The 23,327-nt window shown below is 39.8% G+C and overlaps 1 protein-coding gene across 1 annotated transcript; it reads left to right on the forward strand.

The window, feature by feature from the left end:
* The first annotated feature begins 8,001 nt into the window (after positions 1-8,001).
* PPIF (peptidylprolyl isomerase F) lies at positions 8,002-23,081 on the forward strand. Its single transcript, XM_075217122.1, has 6 exons — positions 8,002-8,210; positions 16,579-16,609; positions 17,201-17,289; positions 18,483-18,579; positions 19,142-19,217; positions 21,615-23,081. Exons 1-6 carry the CDS (start codon positions 8,043-8,045, stop codon positions 21,748-21,750), a joined length of 597 nt encoding a protein of 198 aa, XP_075073223.1. The 5' UTR covers positions 8,002-8,042; the 3' UTR covers positions 21,751-23,081.
* Positions 23,082-23,327: the final 246 nt, after the last annotated feature.

Consider the following 23,327-nt stretch of genomic DNA (forward strand, 5'->3'; position numbering starts at 1 on the left):
GCAGCGTAGGGCACCCAGCACTGGGGGCGGGGACAGCCTGCATCTTTCCTGCTCTGACACTGTTTCAGCTGTTACCTGTAATAGGATGTGATCCTTTGATCACCACCTACCCGCCGCTTAAGCGCCAACCCCCTTCCCTTCAACACCCCAAACGCCGCCCGGCCCCACTCCCAAGCGTTCCGCGCTGGATATAACCAAAAAATAATGTGATTAAAAAAAACAGTGGTGCATGAGGCGCCCTACAGGCGGCCTAATTAAGCCAACGGACTCCCGGTAATTTTCCCGGTAAGGCTTATGGCCAATCCGCCCCTGTCAGCAGGTCATCAGTGTCGACAGGAGTCCCACCAAGGATCCCTACCCACATTAGTCAGGCAAAAGTTCCACAGGGAAAAAAGTCTGTCAACAGAAGGTCCAAGGAGACTTAGTATCTTGCTGTTCCCAGCCGCTTGGCCAACTCTCCACCAGTGTGGTGGGGTTTTGGGTATCAGTCTCGCCACTCCTGCGGATGCACCTATTTACCCAGAGCCTGGAGAGTGTCTCCCAATGGAGTGTGGTGATGACAAGTCCCAAGATGGAGCAACAGGTATAGGACAGCAATGAGCACCGGCTCTGCTGATAGAGAACTGAAACGCAACACCAGTCAGCCCTGCACCTTCCAGGAAACCAATCCTCAGATTGAATACCCCCTCCCCCATGGAGTGGCTTTTTAAATCCATGGTCAAATTCCCACTGTGTTTTTCCCTTCCCGGGCAAACCCCCTGTTCTCTCCTTCTTAAACATTGGTGGGAACTGGGTCAGGGGTTGAACCGGGAGTGGAGATGAGCTGGCCTTTCACAGTGGCTCCCCTCCTGTGTCACTTCCACAATGTCTGGGCCAGTCCCGGGGAAGACAATGGGTAATAATTATCTTTCCCCACCTCCAGATCTTGGATAACACATAGTTCCTCCTGAAATTAACCTCTTCCACACTTTTGTTATGTGTCAGGGCTTCCAGCTGTCCCTCACTTCCTGTCCCTTTCTTCTCACTCCCCCATATGTCCGCAATAAGTTTTCACCCTGTCTGCCGTGTGCAATTTAAGACCTGTTCCTGCGGTGACAGTCTATGTAATACCTGTGGATTGATGGGCAGGTGGGAGATGTTATTTTGGCAGTGTGGCTCGATCACGTCATATGGGCCATTATTCAGCTATCCCAGTTGACCCCAGTAAAAGTATGAAATATGTAATTGTTTCTGGTGTTAGCAGAATCTGCATTTCCAGTTTAGGCTGACTGAACTCCAATTAGGTTTCATAATACTGGAAAGAAACGTGTACCAAATATAATTACATCAAAACCAGGTCAGTAATTCCTGTTCTACAGGTGTACTTATATTTTGTTATTCTTCATCAGACATCAATTAACTCATATAATGTAGCACTACATCTGGAATTTAACCCATGTACCCATGTCACAATTGAGAGTATAATGCTGTAATGCCTGCAAGGAGTTTATAAAATAATATGCAGTATATACTGTATACAGGACTGAAATACAGAACTGAATACAGAACTGTGCAAACTGAATAACAGAGCTATGATTAAAAATTGGGACACACAGCATTACTGATAAGAAATGATAGTTAATAATAAAACTAATAGCTGGTATTGGCCATTTTTTATTGAAAACTTTAAGTCAGTATTCCTTAATTGTTCTTGTCAACAATAAAAAAAACTACAATTGAAATCTGAAAACAGCCCCTAACAATAAAAAGAAGTAACACAACAGGAATAGTTTATACTAAAGCTATGGATTGTTATGTCCGTTTGTATCGTTTGCAATAAAGATTTACAGATTAAATCACTGTGGTTCCAAAGCACATAGGTTTTATTTGCAAAGTATTACAAGGTAAAGTTTGGCATGTATATACTTGCGCTGTTAGCACTAACACAAGCTTCTATCAGAACGCTCTGGGTTCCAAAGCTCGAGGTGAACAATTTATATACTGTATAGTTGTAAAAAGCAGTGACATCCCAAAGATACACAGTTACAGTATTAAGGTCCACATTCATAGGTCGATGGGTCATAACCTCTGATGATTCCTCTGGTCATTGTTCCTTGAAGTGGCCAGGTGTCCTTCCTCAGGCTCCTTCCTCTAGACCTGTATAAACCAGTTCTTTTATGACATTTCTGCACTTGCTATTTGGTGTATGGAAAAGTATATTATTTATAACTAGCATTCCCAATGTGCGAACGCTACATAAATAATGCTGGAAACATTCTCATGCAATTGCAAACAATGATGCCAAACTCCAAGTAATTTAAACACTGGAAACATTAATTAGCCTCTTCACAAATTAAAATTTTATATTAAAAGATAGAAAATACATTAAACATATTTAAATGTTACGATAATAATTATGTTGTGTATTAATTGCATCACAGCTGATTGTAGTATACAGAAATTATTAATTACCCCCTTAGTCCAATTATTAAACTTTAACAATACAATTTTACAAATTTATGTTCATAGTGCCTCTGAAGCTTGGATTATGTTCTTGTTTGGGCACTGTAGATTTTACAATATGTGAATGCTTTAGGTGCAAAAACTTCATGCAGACAGTGGAATATTCGGCGACTTTGCTGGCAAAATTTAAAAGAGCAATGTGTTTAAGGGCAAAACTTGCCTTTAAACACATTGCCATTTTAAATTTGGACAGCAAAGTTGCCGAATATTGCCGATTTGCTAGAATCACAGGTTAATGAATTTACCTCCAAATGTTCTCTGTTACTTATTAGTCGGTAAAATAACAAAATCTTCAAATTCTGGACCTCAGGTACTGAATTTTGCAAAGTAAGTAGTACAGGGAACATTAGCGGTGACAATGAGCCACAAATAATGATGGAAGGTCCCTTTGTAACCTAAGACAAGGCGCTGCCTTGCAAAGGCAAAACTTCCCTTTACAAGGCAGCGCAGCTTTAAATTTAAGCACCGAAGACGCCAAACTCGCGGGGGTTGAAGAAACCGGAGGTTAATACATTTACCCCCAGGCTGGGATTGGATCACATGATGAAAGGTGGACCCCAAGCTGTGGGTCACCCTGTTATAGTGTGGCCAGCCCAGCCTAGTACTGTCTACCACTTTTGTGGAGCTTCCATTCTTATTGGCCCACTGCCATATCGGTGACCAGACCAGGCTATGGCACTAATGCTGATTACTCATTTTAAGGTGGTCACATGTTTGTTTTGTTTTGTTTTTTCATTTATTCATTCTGTTTGATTTATTATTACTCATGTTTGTATTTTTATTACTACTGGCAACGTAGTTCCACAAGCTGCAGGATGTTCTGGCACTGATTGCCATGGTCATGATGGCACATGGCTGTACAAGCGGCAGCATGTTCAAGCAGTTAATTACTGCCAAGGACTGAGTGGCTAGCACTTCTGCCTCACAGCACTGGGGTCATGAGTTCAATTCCCGACCATGGGCTTATCTGTGTGAAGTTTGTATGTTCTCCCTGTGTTTGCGTGGGTTTCCTCCAGGTGCTCTGGTTTCCTCCCACACTCCAAAAACATACTAGTAGGTTAATTGGCAGCTATCAAATTGACCCTAGTCTCTCTCTTTCTGTGTCTGTGTGTGTTAGGGAATTTAGACTGTAAGCTCCAATGGGGCAGGGACTGATGTGAGCGAGTTCTCTGCACAGTGCTACGGAATTAGTTGCGCTATATAAATAAATGGTGATGATGATGATGAATAATCATACACCATTGCATCACACACATATACCACTGCATCACACACATATACCACTGCATCACACACATATACCACTGCATCACACACATATACCACTGCATCACATGTTGCTGACACCTATTACAAATAACAGCACAAGTGCCCTTATAATAGGTTTCTGCCAATAGCCTGCCTGTACATGTGTATGGGGCCACAAGTTCATGTTATAGTTAGTTTAAAATTTTTCTATGTTTTACTGTGCATACAGTCCATAAATGAGGCCCCATGTCTCTAATATCCCTGGAGCCAGTGCCCGCCCGCACCCCTCCCCCCCGCACTTACCTCCTTCTCCGGCGCGCTGTACGCTCATTACTGAGGAGATCTCGTGAGAGACTCATGAGATCTCCTCAGTAAGGAGAATACAGCACGCCGGGGAAGTACTGCAGTGAAAGTGCTCAGCAGCACTGATCGGGCAGGGGGCACCCCCGCCCCCGACCGATCAATACTGCTGCTGAGCACTTTCAAGGGCCCCCTGGATGCCATAGGCCCCTGGCCCTATAGTTAATCCGGCCCTGCCTGGAGCATATGACCTTCACAGAACTTACTAGTAAACATTATCATATCCATGGGTTGTTCTTAGCAGTGTCCCTAACGATATCTTACCAAAGATTTGGAGACCAACAGGTACAACCAGGGGCGAGCAGGGCCAGACAATAAAAGAGTATTTTGGGCTGCCTGGTGGTCCAGTAGGAATGTGGTGCAGGCAGCCAATACACGGCCTGTATCGCTTTTCTGTAATGACAGTGCTATAGGGCTTCTTCCCTAGACTATGGGAGCCCCGTAGCACCAAATTACTATGTGAGAGTGACTCAGTAATGATGGGCCTGGGTGTCAGATTGACACTCTCTGCCCTGCCTCTGCTCCTCCCGGAGGGGTGGGTGGAGGTGGGTATGACTTGGATGATCACCCCGTCTCCCCTCCCCAGCACACTGCTGCCCCCAGTGCGACTTGCATCTTCTGCCCTCCTTACTGACTGTCGGGTGTGACTTCATCATCACATCCCGATGCTCAGTGAGGAGCGGTGTTGAGAGAAGCTGCAGAAGAGAAGAACAGAGAAGGTAAGTAATGAATTGTGTATATGCAGGTGACAGTGTAATGATGCATACAGTGTAATGATGCATACAGTGTGATAAAGGGGGAACAGTGTGATGAAGGGGGCACAGTGTGATGAAGGGGAGCAGCAGTGTGATGAAGGAGGAACAATGTGATAATGGGACAGACATATTTGTTATTTGCTGCTCTTATTTTGGTTTTATTGCTATATATTGTTATATATATAAATATATACCCCATTATAATCAGCCAGGTATGGAAAAAAAGGTGCTGTAGGGAGAATATATAAAAAATAAATTTTATTTTTTGTTGTGTTATTTATTTTTATTATTTAAGATTTATCATTTGTAATAATAAACTATTGCTGGGTTAAGCAACACTAAAATAGCCTCTTTAATATGTTGATAAATATATATCTTATACAGAGAAACACTCCTTAACATAAGGTCGCTACTTATGGGCCAGTGCAGTGTGCTTGGCCCCCTGGCTAAAGTCTGGCAGCCAGCCCCTGGGTAAAACACAGTATCAGTGATTGGCGACATAGATGTTCAAACAATGTACTGTTTTCAAGAAGAACAATAATGAGCAACTTTGTAACACAATGCATATAAATGTGTATCTATGACACACCATTTAATTGTGCAGTCATGCTAAGGTACACCTGTATTTAGAAACATACAGTGACTGCTTGTTCTTCCTGCATTGTAAAATGCATTGACTCATTGATTACCTCTCATGAAGATCTACCAGCCTGGCTGTGACAAGTAATAATGGAATGTTACAGATATTACATGATATTAACATATGTCCTATGACAAACCAGGCATTGACAATTTTTTGTACATTATGTAGGGTGCACAGTGATCAGTAATATGTTATGTAAGAGCTATGGTATTCTCTACTATGACTTGCATGTGTGTAGAATGCCTTCTAAAATCCTGTACACAGTTTGTTCTCTATCATAACTCCCACCACACATTACATCTAAAGTGCATATTCACCTAGTTCTTACATTACAGGGGACATGTGTAAAAGTTATCCAGGAGGAAAGGGGGAGTAGATATGTGATGAACCCATAAAATAACACTAATAACTAAATAAAAAATAAGGAAAAGCCATTAAAGAGGCATTGGTTACTACATAAAAATTAATGAATGAACTTAGGTGGCTGCTAATGGCACCAAGCTGTACACAATAATATAAGATGCTGCCAGCCCCCACACAAGGTAAGTAGCAAGTGGGGGGCGGCTCTATAGGGTGGGCGTCTAGGGCACTCAGCCCTCACTCATTGACCCTGATTATACCCCTTGCACTGTCGTTAATGATATCCTTTTAAAGCTATGGACTGAACATGGATGAATCTTTAGAAAATCACCAATGGCGAGACTTTCAATTTCAAACTGGGGTATAAAGGGCCCAGTGGAGAAATCAGGGTCCGGAGGTGAATAGACCTTAATCATCATCAATTTATTTATATAGAGCCACTAATTCTGCAGCGCTGTACAGACAACTCATTCACATCAGTTGCTGCCCCATTGGAGCTTACAATCTAAATCCCCTAACATACACAGACAGACTGAGAGAGACTAAGGGCAATTTAATAGCAGCCAATTAACCTACCAGTAAGTTTTTTTTGGAGTGTGGGAGGAAACGGAGCACCCGGAGGAAACCCACGCAAACATGGGCAGAACATACAAACTCCACACAGATAAGGCCATGGTTGGGAAACGAACTCATAACCCCAGTGCTGTGAGGCAGAAGTGCTAGCCACTAAGCCACTGTGCTGTCCAACCTTAACTAGTCTACCCTCCAACCACCTCCCTTCCCTCCATTACACATTTGTTTTGGTGGGTAACATTACGATATGCTGTATGTAAGAGTTTGATTAGGCTGAGCTGCCGAGATTCAAATGGGAGCAGAGGAGGAGATTTGGAGGATTTGTAATACAGGGTAGGGACTGGGAAACATCAGGTATTTCCCCAGTATCCTGGTAGATGAGTTCAAAACTGGCTTCTTTCTGAATATACATTTTTTTTGCAGCTCGTGGTACGTGTACTCTAAATTCTTAAATCCCTTCTACATCTACTACTTTCACATTTGGAGAAATGTATCTGTAACATAATTATAAGTCAGTATGTTAGATGTCATTAACCTCCACAAGTATTCTGGAACAGTTTCATGCAGGGATGCCAACACTTGAAAATATTTTTTATTGACAATTTTCTAACATACTACATACAGATGGCTAACATTTTTTTTGCATCATTATGATATATCATTTCATTTTTCTGTGATTTATTTTTTAGACAATGGCAGTAAATGTACTGAGAGTTGGTAAACCTGCCTATATGAAGTCAGTTAACTTAAAAAATGCCACCATTTTTGTAATTTCCATTAAATTTTTCATAATGACAGAGAATGCAGTCAATTATTTTTGTTTATTTTAGTTGTGTTTTAAACACATAAGTTTAAGATCCACCAATATTCCGATCTTAACCATTGGCTGCCCATGTCCTGTATTAAAATGGTGCAGCAGAAAATTGCATTTGTTGTCTCCTGGGAGCGCAGACACTTTTAATTTGGCTGTCACTGAAAGTGCCAGCACATTTGGATCCACATAAACTGGATCTAATAGCAGCTGCTCTGTTAGAGCCAGTGTACACTGACTCCTTAAGCACTGACAGAGTGGGTTTTACTGCAAAAGAAAAACCTGGGCCTCCAAAAGTTAAAATAACAAAAAGTAAAAATAAATGTAAAAAAAGTAAAAACAAAAATAAAAATGATTTTATTTTATATTCAAACAGTCATAGTCTCTTACATTTAAAGTAAACTACATGTATTTTATTGTTATAATCTGGAGAGTTAGATGATCTTAAAAAACAATTAATGGGCTTGGACTAACTGTGAAATTTATGAAAAAGTGTATGTTTCTCCTAATTTTGCCTAGTTTACACTGTATTATATGAAAAAATACATCCCTCTATGCTGCCAAAAGAAACCCCTATCTCTCCAGAGAACAGAAATATAAAATGTTCTTTCATGCTCCCCAAATCTCACGTTATAATGTGTTGAATAATACGTTGTAATCACTTCTGTCCTCCATTCTCTTGGCAGTCCTTGCTCTCTGCATTTCCAGTCCTGACCACTAGGGTCGCTGCACACAGTATATATATCTGACGCCCGGCACCGCATGGATAATACACATAATATCCTGCACCATGTTGGCAGCTTGTAGTCGCCGCTTGCTTCAGTCTTGTCGTTCAGGCACCGGATCTCTCATCGTTTTAAGAACATGCAGCCAAAGCACGGCGACACGTAAACCTAACCCATTGGTGTACATGGATGTGACGGCAGACAACCAGCCACTGGGGCGGATTGTTTTCGAGGTGAGCGTTCATCCTTTCTATCTTTCCGGGATCAGGGCAGTGTGAGAAATGGCCTTTTTTAAATACTGGCGGTACAAACAGAACATACCATTGACAACGTGGCTGGATATGTTCTATATATAAAAATGTAGCAGCTTCCAGTATGTATTATTTCAACAATGTGTGGTACTTACTTAAGTTGTGTAACTAGCACAGATTGCTGTAAGTAAACTGACCTCCCTGAGTAGCTTGTTGCATCAGGCGATAGTAGATGACCTCTACCAATGCAGTTATATTTATCGTATTGCCTATTGATCCCCTAATATTCCTGCCTGTCCAGTTGGTTTGAAATAGGTCTGGCTGCCATTCTACATGTTTGATTGCTATTGCCTGGATTCTAGTCGTGGTAGGTGAATTATCATAAGCAACGTGCCAAAACACCTGACACCTTATATAATGTTTTCCCAAGAACTCTAAAGTTTCACAATAAATTCAATGGTGCAATATTAACATAGCTAAGTATTGTGTGCTGTAGCATAGGTTACAAGGTAACGTGTTCATTTTCTTACAATTCTTGTTTCACTTTTTACGCTGTATCAAGGTCATGGTGCTGGCCCTGTTTGAACTGTCAAAATGTGTCCCTAAATACTGTGCAGGGTGACCTTAGATAGTGTACACTTGCTGCCCAGAGGAAACTTCCTGTTTGGTGGATATCCTTATGGTTGTGTACAGCAGCAAGTCCACTTGCGTACACATTAACTAGCCTAAAATGTTCACCTTTTTGTTTTGTTTTTTTACCACCACAAAGTCTGTTGTGCTGATTTGTTTCAGCGCATGCCTACACTATGGCACAGTAACTTGGACATTGCTGTGTTAGCCAAGGTGTGAGAAACCTTATCACTATGTGAATTCTCACACTTCTGTTTGAATAACAAGTTTTAACCTTAGCCGATAATTAAATCAAACACCAAAAAGCACCACCCAGATCATATCTTTGTGTATTACAAAGTGTATGATGTAGAAAATTATGTTGTGGATCAATTAATTTCTAGTTATTTATTTTAGAAAATGATCCATCATCTATTAGCATGTTTACAAATTACATTGTATTAAACTGCAGACAGACTAACCTTTTAAATACATCCATCCTAACTTGCATAGATCAGTGTTTAAACTGATTTAGGAGGTAGTGTAAGAAGTATATAATTTTACTTGTCTATCCATGAGCATATCATCATTATGAATATCTAACTCATCCCATATGCTTCCATTAATTCTCATCGATGGTAGTAAATGTTTATCTGTCACTTTGCAGCAAATGGGGAAAACTGCTGAAGTTTGGCGGCTTGAAAGCTGCTACGTGACAGTACAGCTAATGCCTGAATAGCTGAAAACAACCAGGGCAGCAACTTAATGGGGGCCCCCCTTATAGTTGAGTATGGTAAAAAAAAATGCGGCGGTGCAAAAGTGGGAGTGCTTGTACAATTAGGGGTGTGATTGTGGATCATTGGGGGCGTGTCTAGCAGGTGAAAAACAATAGGCCTTCCTCCTGCAGAAAAATGCATTACTCACACTTGCCTCCCCCCTCTGCCCGCTTGCTTTAATCACACATGCCCCCTCTTTGCCCAGTACGTTTAGTCACACATGCCCCCTCCAGCACACCTTCTTCTTACCTTCTCCACTGCACAGCACACAGGAGGGGAAGATGTCCAGCAGCCCGCTGGCACTGAGTACCATGTGACCACTGCAGTCACATGACCTGTTCACCTGGCGTCTGAAGGTACCTGGGGATTTAGCCACTACCAACACCCCCCTTCCCCCCCCCCCCCCCCCTAAATTCGCGGGTGCGCGTGTGACACCTGCAAGAAAAAAAAAAAAGTACTTTAATGTACTTACCCTAGGAAGGTCCGGGCCCAGATAATTTGTACTCAACCCACGCCCCTCTCGGCGGCTCTGGAAACAACAGCCCCCAATCCTAGTTGGGAATGGTGTTGGTAGAACACAGTCCAGGGTTAGCTACATTTTGCATAGGAGGCAAAAGGGGCAAAGTGAACAGTATCCTTGGCCCACTCATAATCCTGAACTCATCCACAATCTTAATGGGAAGCACTGCACAACATGCATACCACCTATCTTACCCTCAACCATTACTCCAACAATGACTTTATATTCCAACGTGATTGAGGTCTCTGTTGTGTGCTCCTGTGTCTTACCTTATTCTACTTATTGACCCCTATCCTCATATATGACACTTTGTTTCAGTATGTCGCATCTGCCTGTCTCCATAGCTATGCTCGTCTTAAATGTGTCTCAACATTGCTCTCCCCTGCCCTCCCACTATTGCTTACACCAATTCCTTGATTCAGCCATGTATCTGCCTACTGTCCCCTCCATTTACCTCTTCTGCTTACTCTGCACTCGTCATTTTTTGTGCACGACATAGTGCCCTTTGTCATAGATCCCAATGTACTTTTACCGGCTAATCCAACGTCCTGCAATAGTCTACAGTGGTCTTTTGCAGACAAAGATCTGCACGGGTGGATATGCAGTGAAAAAGTACTTTGGGAGTCAGGATTCCACTCTCTAGTACCCTGGGCCCACCCTTAGGAATAGCCGTGAATGAATTGCATCCAATAAAGGGCCATCACACTCGCACAAACTTTTACTGGTTTTCAGCTCGTGACAGTTCAACTGCCCTTTTGTTAATGGCTGGGGGGACAAGCCTGGGTAGCAGTTCATTCTGCCACTAGTAGATCATAAGTATATAATGAATTTGTCTAATGCTTGTCATACTGTGATATTTAATCCACCCTGTATTTGCAGTAGCGTATAAACAAGGTGTAACACAGATGTCCCTGGTAACTAATTGTCTTAGTCATCAATGTCCTGTAGGTTTGGTCTGTGAAATGCATCCGATAAATGCAGGATTACTTTCTATTGGCTGTTTTTTGTTTATATTTTTACCAGTGAAATCTAGAGTGTAAACTGTTGATAGAAATTGTTACATATTCATCAACTGGTTTACCGAGACCAAGTCATTGGTACCTAGTAGACAAGCACTGGGATCGACTTAGCTTGTAACATTCTTAGCCACAAAAGGACCCTTATTGTGACCCTTGATACCAAAAAGGCGTTTGTTTATTGCGGTCCTTCATATTTCGCGCTCTGACCTTAATGGGTGTCTCTAGAATTTTTTTACCACCAGTCTCTGCGTTCTACTATAATCCTTCTGCAATGGTTTTGGTGACTGGGGCTATATCTGTACCATTCATCTTCTCCAATGGCAGGAGACTTGGCTTCCCCCTCTTGCCCTTGATTTTTGTGTTTATTCTGGAGCCCCTCCCAATTAAAGTTCACGCAAAATCTGGTATTACTGGCTGTCAACACAAACTCAATTACGAACAGCCCTATTGGATATAATTAAGGCTGATCACCTCCTGGAATAGATTCCCAATTTCCTGGACTGCACATGTCAACTCCAGTAAAATGAGCATACTATTCCCCCTCCTCCCCTCCCCCAGACATTGCCAGTTTTGTTTCCACCTATTGACTTTAAATTTCTTTAACATTATTCAACACATTTTATATTGGCAGGTAGACGCTCAGCCCACAGGGAAAGGAACTGGGGATACTACTTAGCAGCACCACTTACCCATTATGTGAAACAGAATTTATTTAGAATACTTTGCTCTTTTTTTTTTTTTTTTTTTTTTTTTTTTCTGGCTCCCGTAACACTGGCAGGTCCTCACTTGTCTAAGTCTTACATTGGGCCCCATCTTCACCAGATCTATAGTTAATATGGGACTATGGAAAGCCTACCTGGTATACCCAATCGACCCTTGGCTGACAGCTGGCGCTCAAATTTTGAATTACTTGAAGCGAGGCCCCCCCCCCCCCCATCCACAGTTTTTCAAGCTCAAAGAACAATACAATGTCCTATTTTATTTGCAGCTCACGCTTCTATCAGACACCTGAACTTATTCTCCACAATGTACTCCCGACTACATTTGAATCCCTTTTCCATTTGCCATGTGTTCACAAAAGGACACATTTCCACAGTATATTTTTAGTTGACCCCCACCTTCCTGAGAAAAGGTCCCCACAAACTTAAGTGGGAGGCTGATCTATCAGAGGCCCAGGGAGGTGAGGACTGGGCAGTGTTGAGACAGATAGATCTCTGATTCTAATGTAGATAAAGCTACTGACAAAGAAAACTCTTATACGCTCTTATACTACTGTAAAGTACTACCTGACAAATTACACCAGCTTTATCCCAGCTCTTCAGACAGATGCTGGAGAAATCACTCTCAACTAGCCCTAATGTGGTGGGGATGCCCTAATCTTGCTCACTTCTGGAAGGACATAATGATGTCATCTTGACAGTATCGCACATTAATGATCCTGTGAAAACACTGTGAAAGTTCATTCTAAAATCCAATTCCTTGTGAAAAAAATCTTAAAGGGACAGTGTAGGATTGTGCCTGAAGCAACATGAATAGCCTGCACCAGTGCTATAGCTTGGGCTTATTAATGCTAATGCATGGGGACAAACTGCTATGGGACCCCCTGCAAAATCGGTAGCCAGCTCCAGATGGCGATGGCCAGAATAAAACATGGGGACCCACAGTATGGGGTCCCCCTGTGATAATGTGATACCAGAACAAGAATTCCCTACGGGAGTAAGGCCCACATAAATGTGCTGTGCTCGCTAACGGCAAACCAACCCCTTGCTGAGTCTGTTGGAACATATTGCACCTCAAATGTGCCTAATAGATACATACAGTTTTGTTTTTAAAATGCTAAATCCAAAGAGAATCTTTCTGAAATAGTCCATAGGGAATCTTCATCCACAATGTAATACAAAGGAAGTAAAACTACCTTCAGTTTGTAAAAAGAGATGGGTGAGGTCGCGCTTTCTCCAAGTGAGATGCAGCCACAGTGATGAACCTAAAAGTGTGTAGGAGGGAATCCCTACCCTCCCAATAACCTATTTCCGTACCACTACCTTCAGTTTGTGTATTAAGATTTAGAAAAAAGAATCGGGGTGTATGTTCACAAAGCCACAGTTATATTTCTTTTTCTTGAGTTTACTAATGATACTAGCTGTAAAAAGACTCAACAACTGTAAGCTGAAGGACATGGGTAGATTTCAACAAGAATTTCAAGTGTCACAACATGGTTCTTAAGTCATACCTACAGTATTTGTGGTTGTACATTGCACCCTATACTTCCCCTCGTCTAAGAGTTTTAATACATACCTTAATGAAAAGGTTACAACCCTTATATCATTCATAGAATATTATTACGTTGTCTTTTATTTGAAACTAAAATATTTATATCAGTAACATGTCTATGTTTTTTTGTTTTGTGTTTTTAGTGTGTATATATAATGCTGTATATTGTTAGATACATCAGTATGCAGCATGTGTCGTACACAACACTGCCCCTTATATACCAGCGTCTACGATGCTGTATAAAGATCAGTGTCATATGTGTAACAATGCTACATTACAAGTAGATGACCCTAAAGTTTGTCCTGGTCCTTTCATTCCTATCTTACAACATAATCCAAAAGTAAATTAAAAACTGCTATGTGTGTCTATTCTCTGTGGTCTTTTTCAGAAAGAACATTTCCCATTTAGCTGTTTAATAAAATGGTAAATTAGTGTTTTGGGATGTTGTTTTAGTGTTTTTGTTTTATGTACTTTATTTTTTTTTTTTTTTCCCCCTGGGCCTGAATGCCTCAGGGAACTGTCCCATTTTGACAAGGGGACATATGCTACATGTGTCCATGTTCTGATGTGAGCAGCCCGGCTTGGCATAGCTGGCGCTAGTTGCCGCTTTGGCAGAGGGGCCCCACAATTGTCCACTTGATTTAGCATTCGCCAGCTCTCTCTATATCACTGGAACATGTTCTTTCTTTAGTGGGAAGGAGGGAATGCTGTCCGCTATATCTAGAACAGGGCTCATCTGTGTGTCTGAGTCAAGGGGTTAATCGCTAAAAGACCACCTGGTCTGACAGTAATTAAATCCCTTTTATAGAACATGTTTACTATTCCAAAACTGCCACCACCAGGTTTTGGTTTAACAGACCACACTAGGAGGAAGTCCTAGTTTACACCTCTTGCTCATAATGCTATGGCAGTGTGTTTCATACTACAATTGGACTTTAAATATATACCCTGTATTAGTTATGTGGTGATTATAATAACCAATCCGCAGAGTCTGGTAACAACACAAACTTATTAAATGAGGTTTAATGAGTCAACTCACTCACAATGCTTAAAGTTCAAAAATAAGGTAAAAAGATGGCAAACTAATATTATGCAAACTGTTCTGAAAATAAAAAGGAGAAATTACAGAAATGTAAAATCTTTCTTTTGTGGGAGCACAATAAAATGTGGATAATAACCCCAATTTAGATTGGTCTCCAGGTAAAAGAACAATTGATAATTATATACTGTGACCTTTTAATCATGTTGCTTCAGGCCCGGCCCTCCTATCCTGGGAGGAAACTAGAAGAGGGCACACAGGTTTAGTCTGAAATATGTTTTTACAAGAATATTATGATGCGCCACAAGTCCGTTTATTGCTTCCTACATCTGTATTTTGTCTGGTTTTCTTTTGTGAGAATGTAAAGGACATTAGAACAGTTTTATCTATAATCGATAGAGGCAGTGCAGCAAAGAAACTCAAGGTACATATTTTTATGATTAATATACAAATATTAGAAAATAAACTGACAGATTTATAACTGAATTGGCACTCCACAAAGGTCTGTAAAATTACCATAGTCCTTTTAAGAATGTTACACTTTTTTTTTTTCTGACAGTCTAGCTGCAAACGGAGCTTAACAGTAACTCTATTATAGTGTAATTTTGTTTAGACTATTATATCTCCATTTTGTTTTGTTTATTCTTATAATTGACCTTTAGAGAACCAAATACTTCACACACCTTTTACTCATTGAATTTTTCTAATACAAACTGGCAGTGACAGAAGTAAGTTTTTGTTCTGGCATCTGTATATACCTAAAAAAAACGGCTCCAGTTGTGTTACTCATCGGGTAATGTATGTACAGAGAAGGGAGGCAGATCTTTCCCTGATGAGTCTCCTTGTATGAGTGTCTTTAAAACATGCAGTACCTGAGCTGTCAACATGCACACAAACAAAAATTAGTATTGTATAATGGATTACTCTCAACAGAATTCATTTTGAAGGGTGTTCTAACTAATTAACATACATATATTTTTATCTCTCCTTGCTGAGTAGCAGCTAGAGCAGAAGTTACTAGCTGATAAGGTCACTTAGACATCCTGTATTGTCCATGATACTTTCTTTAGGTCTTAAATAATGCACTGTTCTGCCATTGCAGAGATGTCATTTGTGGAATTTCCCAGTTGGTAAATAAATGTTAGTATGAAGAACCACATTTGCACTTCTGTTTTTACTGGGTTTAATATAGTATAGTTTTACACACACAGACCTTGCACATGTGGTGGATTTCCTTTATAATCTATATAAAAGTTAAGATACTTTTTCATGTCCTCAGAAACCAAATCTGTGTGTAGCTTGTAGTGCAGTCTCTGTGTGTACTTTGGAGCAAGTTTCCAAAATGGACATTGCACCTGCAAATATAGCCTGTGAACTTGGCTTTATTTTAAAATGACTCTGAATTCACTGTGGTAACATGTGCCTTTTGTTTGCATGCAGCAGCGCAACCTGGGTACACACTGATGCAATTATCTTGCAGCTAACACGATAAACTGTGCAGACAGCTCAGAGGGGTGTTCCATAACCCCTCTGCTCATAACATCATGCCATGTGACTGTGTGGTTACCATGGTTGTCCAGAACAATAAATCATGGGCAGCACGGTGGCCTAGTGGTTAGCACTTCTGCCTCACAGCACTGGGGTCATGAGTTCGATTCCCGATCATTCATGGCAGCCTGAGGGGGGTGGGATGAACACAAACATACTGTTTATAGCCTGCCGCAGTGGTTTATGTGACAACAGCTGAATTTTATTTTATTTTTTTATTTTTTTCTCCTTGGGATTGCTGGTTTAATTAGATCTCTGACTCTGTATCCGTGTGTTTTAGTGGCAGTAAAATGGAAATCTGTGTGTACTGGGTACATTATGTTTTCTTTGACCTAATATAGGTATACATGGCACAAAAAGTAAAGGTATTCGTCATATCTAAATTATACAAAATGCATTGTATTCCCATAGTTCAGTTCCATATATAAGCAGAGTTTATAGACAGTACTGGTTTTTTTTTGTTTTTTTTTTTTTAAATGAAGAGCTATATATTGTTAACTCAGTTGCTTACACTTCTCCCTCCCCTTCTGAAATCTCAGACTTGACTTTTGGTTTTGTTTCCTTGCAGTTGAAAGCAGATGTGGTGCCTAAAACTGCTGGTAAGTAACATCTTGCTAAATTTTTAAATTGTAAATCCAGGGAACATGCATAAAGTCTTTGCATATTCGTCTTATACTTCATTTGGCAGGCTAGCAATGTCTGGCAGCCAGAGGTTGCCAATGCAATTTCGATTTTCTTAACACATTACTCTGTTGCGGCTCTAAAAGCAGTACAAATATAGCCTGCTGTCCAGTCCTTATGAAGACAGGACTGTAAATTATACATGTGTCCTACAGTAGTTTTTGCTGAGTTAGATGTTACATGCTGGTTTTTAGCAATTTAGCACATGCTTTGTTGTAGTTGGTGACTGTCTTAATTTTGCAACCTAATAAGGGGTGTTTTTAAGCAAATTGCATTGGTTACTAACTTGAACACACACATGTTCCCTAAATGTATAGTGGATTTAAGATCCAATCAACTGTTAATGTAAAAAGGACAACTATTGGGGGAAAAAAAAAGAATATATTTTCTCAGACGTTACATAAATTGCCAAGTTCATTAAAATGTATGGCTAAATCTATTTTAAAAATAATTAAATTTATCATTTTTGTCAAAACACTCAATGCTCACACTTCCCCTTTGCCACACAGAGAATTTCCGATCTCTATGCACTGCTGAGAAGGGTTCTGGTTACAAAGGATCCACTTTCCACAGAATAATTCAAAACTTTATGTGCCAGGTATGTTGATCTCTCACCTACTATCAGCTAATTTTTCTTGTCTGTCTTGTTTATCCTTGTGCTCATTTTAAAAACAACAAAGGTATGTATTATTATATGCTTGATTTTATAAATGCACAGTGTAGTTAAAATTGTCCCAAATGGGTTTTATTCTAGTTGGGCATAAGAGATGGCTAACTGAAACAGTAGGTTATTTATTATGAAATAAGACTAGCTTTATACTCAACGCAGCCAAATGTACAAACAACCTGACCCCCCCCCATCTCCCCCCCCCCCCCCCCCTGCCCTCCTAGAAGTGATCAACCGGATTTGGTAAACGTATCGTTGTGAATACATCACAAGCATTATAAACGATCGTCTCAACAAATTCTGTGCCGTCTGGAGCCCATGGCTCTCCCACCATGGGACAGACATTTAATTGTCCTCCTTTCACTGCACTTATGACAATAACACCGTTGGTTGACTGAGTATGCTACATCTGATGCTTAACTAGGAGCTAGACGCCCCTCCAACGAACATACTTCATTCTACCTCTTGCACAAACCCCATTCTTTTTTCCTTTGGATTTCTTTTTACTTCCCCTCCTCCCCCTTTAATCTCTGCCTTATTTCCACCTGTTCTATTTCCTATATTGTTGATTTTGTCCTCATGTTGTTGTCTTTATTCAGTAAAAATGTTATAAAGCCTAATAAAATCTATTTAAAAAAAAAAAGAGAAAATTTAGAAAATAAATTCAAGGCTTCCACGAGTAAATGCTGAAGGGTCTAGTGTTCCAGGGGTATGGAACCTGCCATGGGGAGTGGAGCCAGCTCTATCAGAGTAGGGTTAACAAGTAAAAGTTAAAATCGCGCTGTAAAAGGGTTAACATGTTTCATATTCTACACTTTATAATTTTACCATCCAACACCACATGACATTATTTCTTCTATCTGTATTGATCAAAATAAGCGTCGACCTTTTTTTTTTTTTTTTTTTTTTTTTTAAACTGCATTCTGGAAAAAAAAAAAAAAAAGTTTTTCTTCATTGTATGCTAGTATTCAGCTTTATTACACAGAGCAAACTTCAAGAGGTGCCTGCAACCGTGAAACCGTTAATACCATATGTCATGAATAGATTATATTATTAGATTGCATTGGGGATGTAGTTATACTGCATTGAAAGTGATGTCCGTGCTGTGATATCTTTTTGTACAGGGCGGGGATTTCACCAATCATAATGGCACTGGAGGAAAATCCATTTATGGCAGTCGTTTCCCCGATGAGAACTTTATACTGAAACACACAGGACCAGGTATGTCTGTATCAATGATTATTAAAGCTGCCAATGCAGCCAGCAATTTAAATGGACAAATTGTCTCTAAATTTCTGCTTTTGTAGTTCCAAAGTGACTGGCTCTCTAAATGTCCATTGAAACTGGAGGACAATCTGGTTGGCTGTGAGCGCATAAACTAGCCGATCGCAGTCATTGTCTGACCACACTAATGTGGTCCAAGGTTTAAAGAAGCCAGTAGTAAAGTCTGATAAAATGGCCTGCTTGGGCTGTGTATTTTTAGATCTGTATGCCACTACAGGTGCAAATGATTTGCTTTTTACTTTAGTGCTGTAATTATAAATGAGGTAATAATTTCTAGTATCTGAGTTGCAACAGCTGGACAATATCAGTTTGTATATTCTGTTTGTATGCAGCACATACAAATCGACATTGGTAATATTTAATAAAAATCATTGTCCATGTCATCACTCGCCTACTATGGTGCACAGCGATTCTAGATCTCAATTGTATTCAATGTCCATTTGTCTGCTTTCACTCTTAAACAATGCTGTCATTTAATGAAGGTTATTTGTTTGTTTAGGTGTTCTCTCAATGGCTAATGCAGGGCCAAACACCAATGGTTCTCAGTTCTTTATTTGCACAGTGAAAACTGAATGGTGAGTGTCTAGTTTTTCTGTGTTCTTTAACATTTTATTAGCTAAAAATACTGTGGTTGGAATACTGGAGTTGGAAATCATATGAGAAACATCAATATTTCAATCTGTATTCATATACTGTGTTTATAGTGGGAAAGCCATGGTCTCCTTCATGTTTTCCTAAAATGAATAAAAAGAGCACTGTCTCGGCAAAAAGGACAACCTAAATCCAAAGCATTATTTGATTTGTGTAACTGAACTTAAAGGTGTAAATTGTCTTAAGCACTTGTAACTGCTCTCTTGTCTAGAAACAATTAGCACCTCTATAAATAACTAACTAGATATCTTATACAGTAGCTGCACCGTTGCCTTATTTGAAAAACCCTCCTCCCATCAACCCCACCCTCTCCTGAAACTATATACTTATCAGGATCTCTTATTTTAAAATGTTAACAAAAATCCCTATTAATTTAGAGAAACCACTTTAATACCCTCCCAAAAAAGTTATTCTCATTGTCAATGAAATGCCACAAAATGGCCTTTATGACCAGAGTTACTTTATAGGTTTCAAATCAGACCCTTGTAGAGGTTCGTAAGACCTAACCTTGGGGCCTTTTCAGTTCTTAGCGATGTGCCTCTGGAATGGTCGTAAAGGCACTCTACGGCAATGTGCCAACATAGCTTTTTTCCTAGCACCCCATAGGGTTGTGCAGGAAAAATCACTGACATCACTGCAGTGTTGTCCCAAGGACATCTTCTGTCAAAAAGGCAGTCCCATGGCTGTATCTGGTGTCTGACTGTGAGAACTATTGTATCCATGTAAACTGGATCTAGTTGAAGTGGCTCTATTAGAATTGGTTTACACTGAATCATTTAGTGCTGGCAAAGCAGAGACTTGTCAGACAAACCAAAGTGTCCTATATGTCATTCATTCTGTAGGCAACTGGTGGACTTTTAAGTACCACAAAATCTAAAATCTTTTATAATAAAGCTTACTAATGATGTAATGGGACCTTTTTTTTTTTAACATCTACTATATATGGGAGTGCATGCTTTGGTTCTTTGCAACTTCTGACTGATTGCAGTGTCCTTGTGATTGTGAAGTCTGCTGTGTGTAAGGGAAAAATCGTCCCATTATGACTATTTACTCTCCTGTATCTGCAGTTCTCATAAACTTCTGAAATGCTGTGTGTGTGTGTGTGTGTGTGTGTACTTGGTGACCACTTTATTAGGTACACCGGCTTGTTAATGCAAATATCTAACTGGCCAATCGTGGCAGCAACTCAATGCATATAAGCATGCAGACATGGTCAAGAGATTCAGGATTTGAGACAAATAACATGTATTCACCATTCTGGTGTTTGAAGTGACTTTGACCACAGAATGATTGTTGGTGCCAAACTGGGTGGTTTAAGTAGCTCAAAAATTGCCGATTTCCTGGTATTTTTTTTTTTTTTTTAGAGTTTACAGGGAACGGTGTGCTAAAAAAACATCCAGTGAGTGGAATTTTTGTTGGCTAAAATACCTAGTTAATGAGTTCAGAAGAAATGGCCATGGTGTTTGAAGGGGATAGTATCTCATATAAACATGCATTACAATGGTGATATGCACAGAATGTTGTACCTTGAAATGGATGGGCTACAACAGCAAAAGACCACCACAGAATGTTCCACTCTGTCAGCTAAGAACATAAACCTGTGGTTACAGTGGGTACAGACTCTCCAAAACTGAACAGTTGAAGATTGGGGGAAAAAAAACATTACCTGGTCTGATGAATCTTGATTTCTACTGTGGCAACGTGGCTCCATTCTGGCAGGCGTCAACTGTGCAGGCTGGTGTAATGGTATGGTGAATGTTGTCTTGGCACACATTAGGCCCCTCCATACCAATTGAGCACAGTTTAAATGCCACAGTCTACCCACCTTCCAGCAGAATAACATGCCAAGTCGCAAACCACACGTCTGCAAGATGGTTCAACGAACATGACAAATAGTTCAATGTACTTTAATGGCCTTCACAGTCCCCAGATCTCTATCCAATAGGCCACCATTGGATTGTTGTGGAATGGGAGATCTGCAGCATGAATGTGCAGCCTACAAATCTGCATCATGCAGTTGCTGCAATCATGTCAATATAGACCAGAATCTCTAATGACCAACATCTTGTTGAATCCACGACCCAAAGAATTCGGGCTGTTCTGGGGGCAAAGTGGCTTACCACCCAGTAATGAAAAGGTGTATCTAATAAAGTGGCTATAGAGTGTATATGAATATAGTTATCTAGAAGTTTTTATTTTCTCTGTAAATATCTTTAGTTGTAGATAAACAAGTATAATGGAATGGCTTGCTTATAAATATTCTTTAACTTTGGAACAATCTTATGATCAAGAATAATCATTTTTTATGTCTTAACTTCTAGGCTGGATGGCAAACATGTGGTCTTTGGATATGTGAAAGATGGCTATGATGTAGTCAAGAAAATGGAAGCATGTGGAAGCAAAACTGGACGACCTAACAAAACAATTGTTATAGCAAATTGTGGAGAACTTGTTTAGAATAGAACCTTTTTTGGATATAGATCACCTTGTAGCTGTGAATTTCTTAAATCACTTCACTTTTTTGGAAGTTTGCAATGTTTTGTGCTCTTATAACGGAGAGTTGGATACCCAGGTACAACTAATGACTTGAAAATACATCACTTACCTCAGCTCGTAACATCAAATTTAATGTTTCATTGCCTGAGTGACTGGCAGAAATAAGCACCATGCTAATTAGCACTGAGCAAGTGTACTGGAACTTCTAATGTTTTTATTAACTGAAACACGTACTAAATATATTTTGAATTAAACCTGCTCCCTGGTGGTATCAATGTTGCTTTATATGTATTGTGGGTAATGTTTGTTTCTTCTTTGGCTGCAATATTCTTTCAATATCAAGCACATGTAAATGTCAAATCACTGTACAAAATGTACTATGCTCATACGTTGCCAATTGTGAGTATAGTAGTATTACAAATATGGTATAGTCCATCATTAACTCTGGACCCCTGAAACCTATTTTTCTTCTACATATTAAAGTAATTGGGTCTATCCCAGTTCCATCACAAAAAGGACAAATACACAATACACAGCTTTTGGCCAGTTACACTACTTTTTATAGGTTCAGTTTTCTCATTTGTCCCAGCAGGTAAAGTTGAGGATGTTTAACTAAGCACATCAAGATTTTTTGTTAAGCATTTAGCAGGCTTTATCACGCTAGTTTTGAATGAAGCAGTGACTAATGGCTAAATTTAATTTAATATGCCAAGTTTAGGTATATTTTTGCTCCATATTATACTGCTTGAAAATGTATTAATATTTCAGGAACTTGCCAGTACTAGACCTTATTTTTGAGATCTCCCTGCTACTGAAACTGTTCTGAGGACCACATTGTGATATAAAGGAGAACTATAAGTAAAACATTAATCCAGTATATTATTTGCTGAGGTTTCAGCATTGCACCCAATCCAATGGTTTCCTGGGGTCCAGTGATCCTTTCCTCACTCAAGCATAGGCAGACTTTTCCATATAGGCAGCCTGTCTATTGCGACTGGGACTGTAACTGGCATACGAGAGACAAACTAGATTGGTTATAATGCCAGACCCAAACAAGGCATGTAAAATACTGGGCTTGTGTTTATGAAATGCATTTTTTTTTTTTTTTGGACTCATAACCTGTTTATTTACATGGTCTCTTAAAAAGTAAATATGTGAATTTATAATGTCTGTTTACTGACAGTTTGGCAGTGTCTTACATTTCCTTGACATAGTGTGGTTTTGTTTTTTGTCTTTAAATGTAAAAAAAAAAAAAGTTGCTTGTTTACACATTAAAACTTATTTTTAATACAGATGTCTTCTGATCTAGATAAAATATACCATTATTTAATGGTATAGTACATTGTGAGAACTAAAAATTGCACATGTGATCAAAAGTGGGCATTCTGACATTAACTCTATCGTGTTACAGAAGTAATGAGAGTGGATCTTTTCCTATTACATATTGATCTACTGTAGTATAGAAAATGTATTCTGTATCCTGCTCAATGTTTCATGCTATATATTTGGATTTTAACACAATGTAAATCTGTGTTCTA

This window comes from Mixophyes fleayi, chromosome 6 (assembly GCF_038048845.1).
Source record: "Mixophyes fleayi isolate aMixFle1 chromosome 6, aMixFle1.hap1, whole genome shotgun sequence".
NCBI classification, from domain to species: Eukaryota; Metazoa; Chordata; class Amphibia; order Anura; family Limnodynastidae; genus Mixophyes; species Mixophyes fleayi.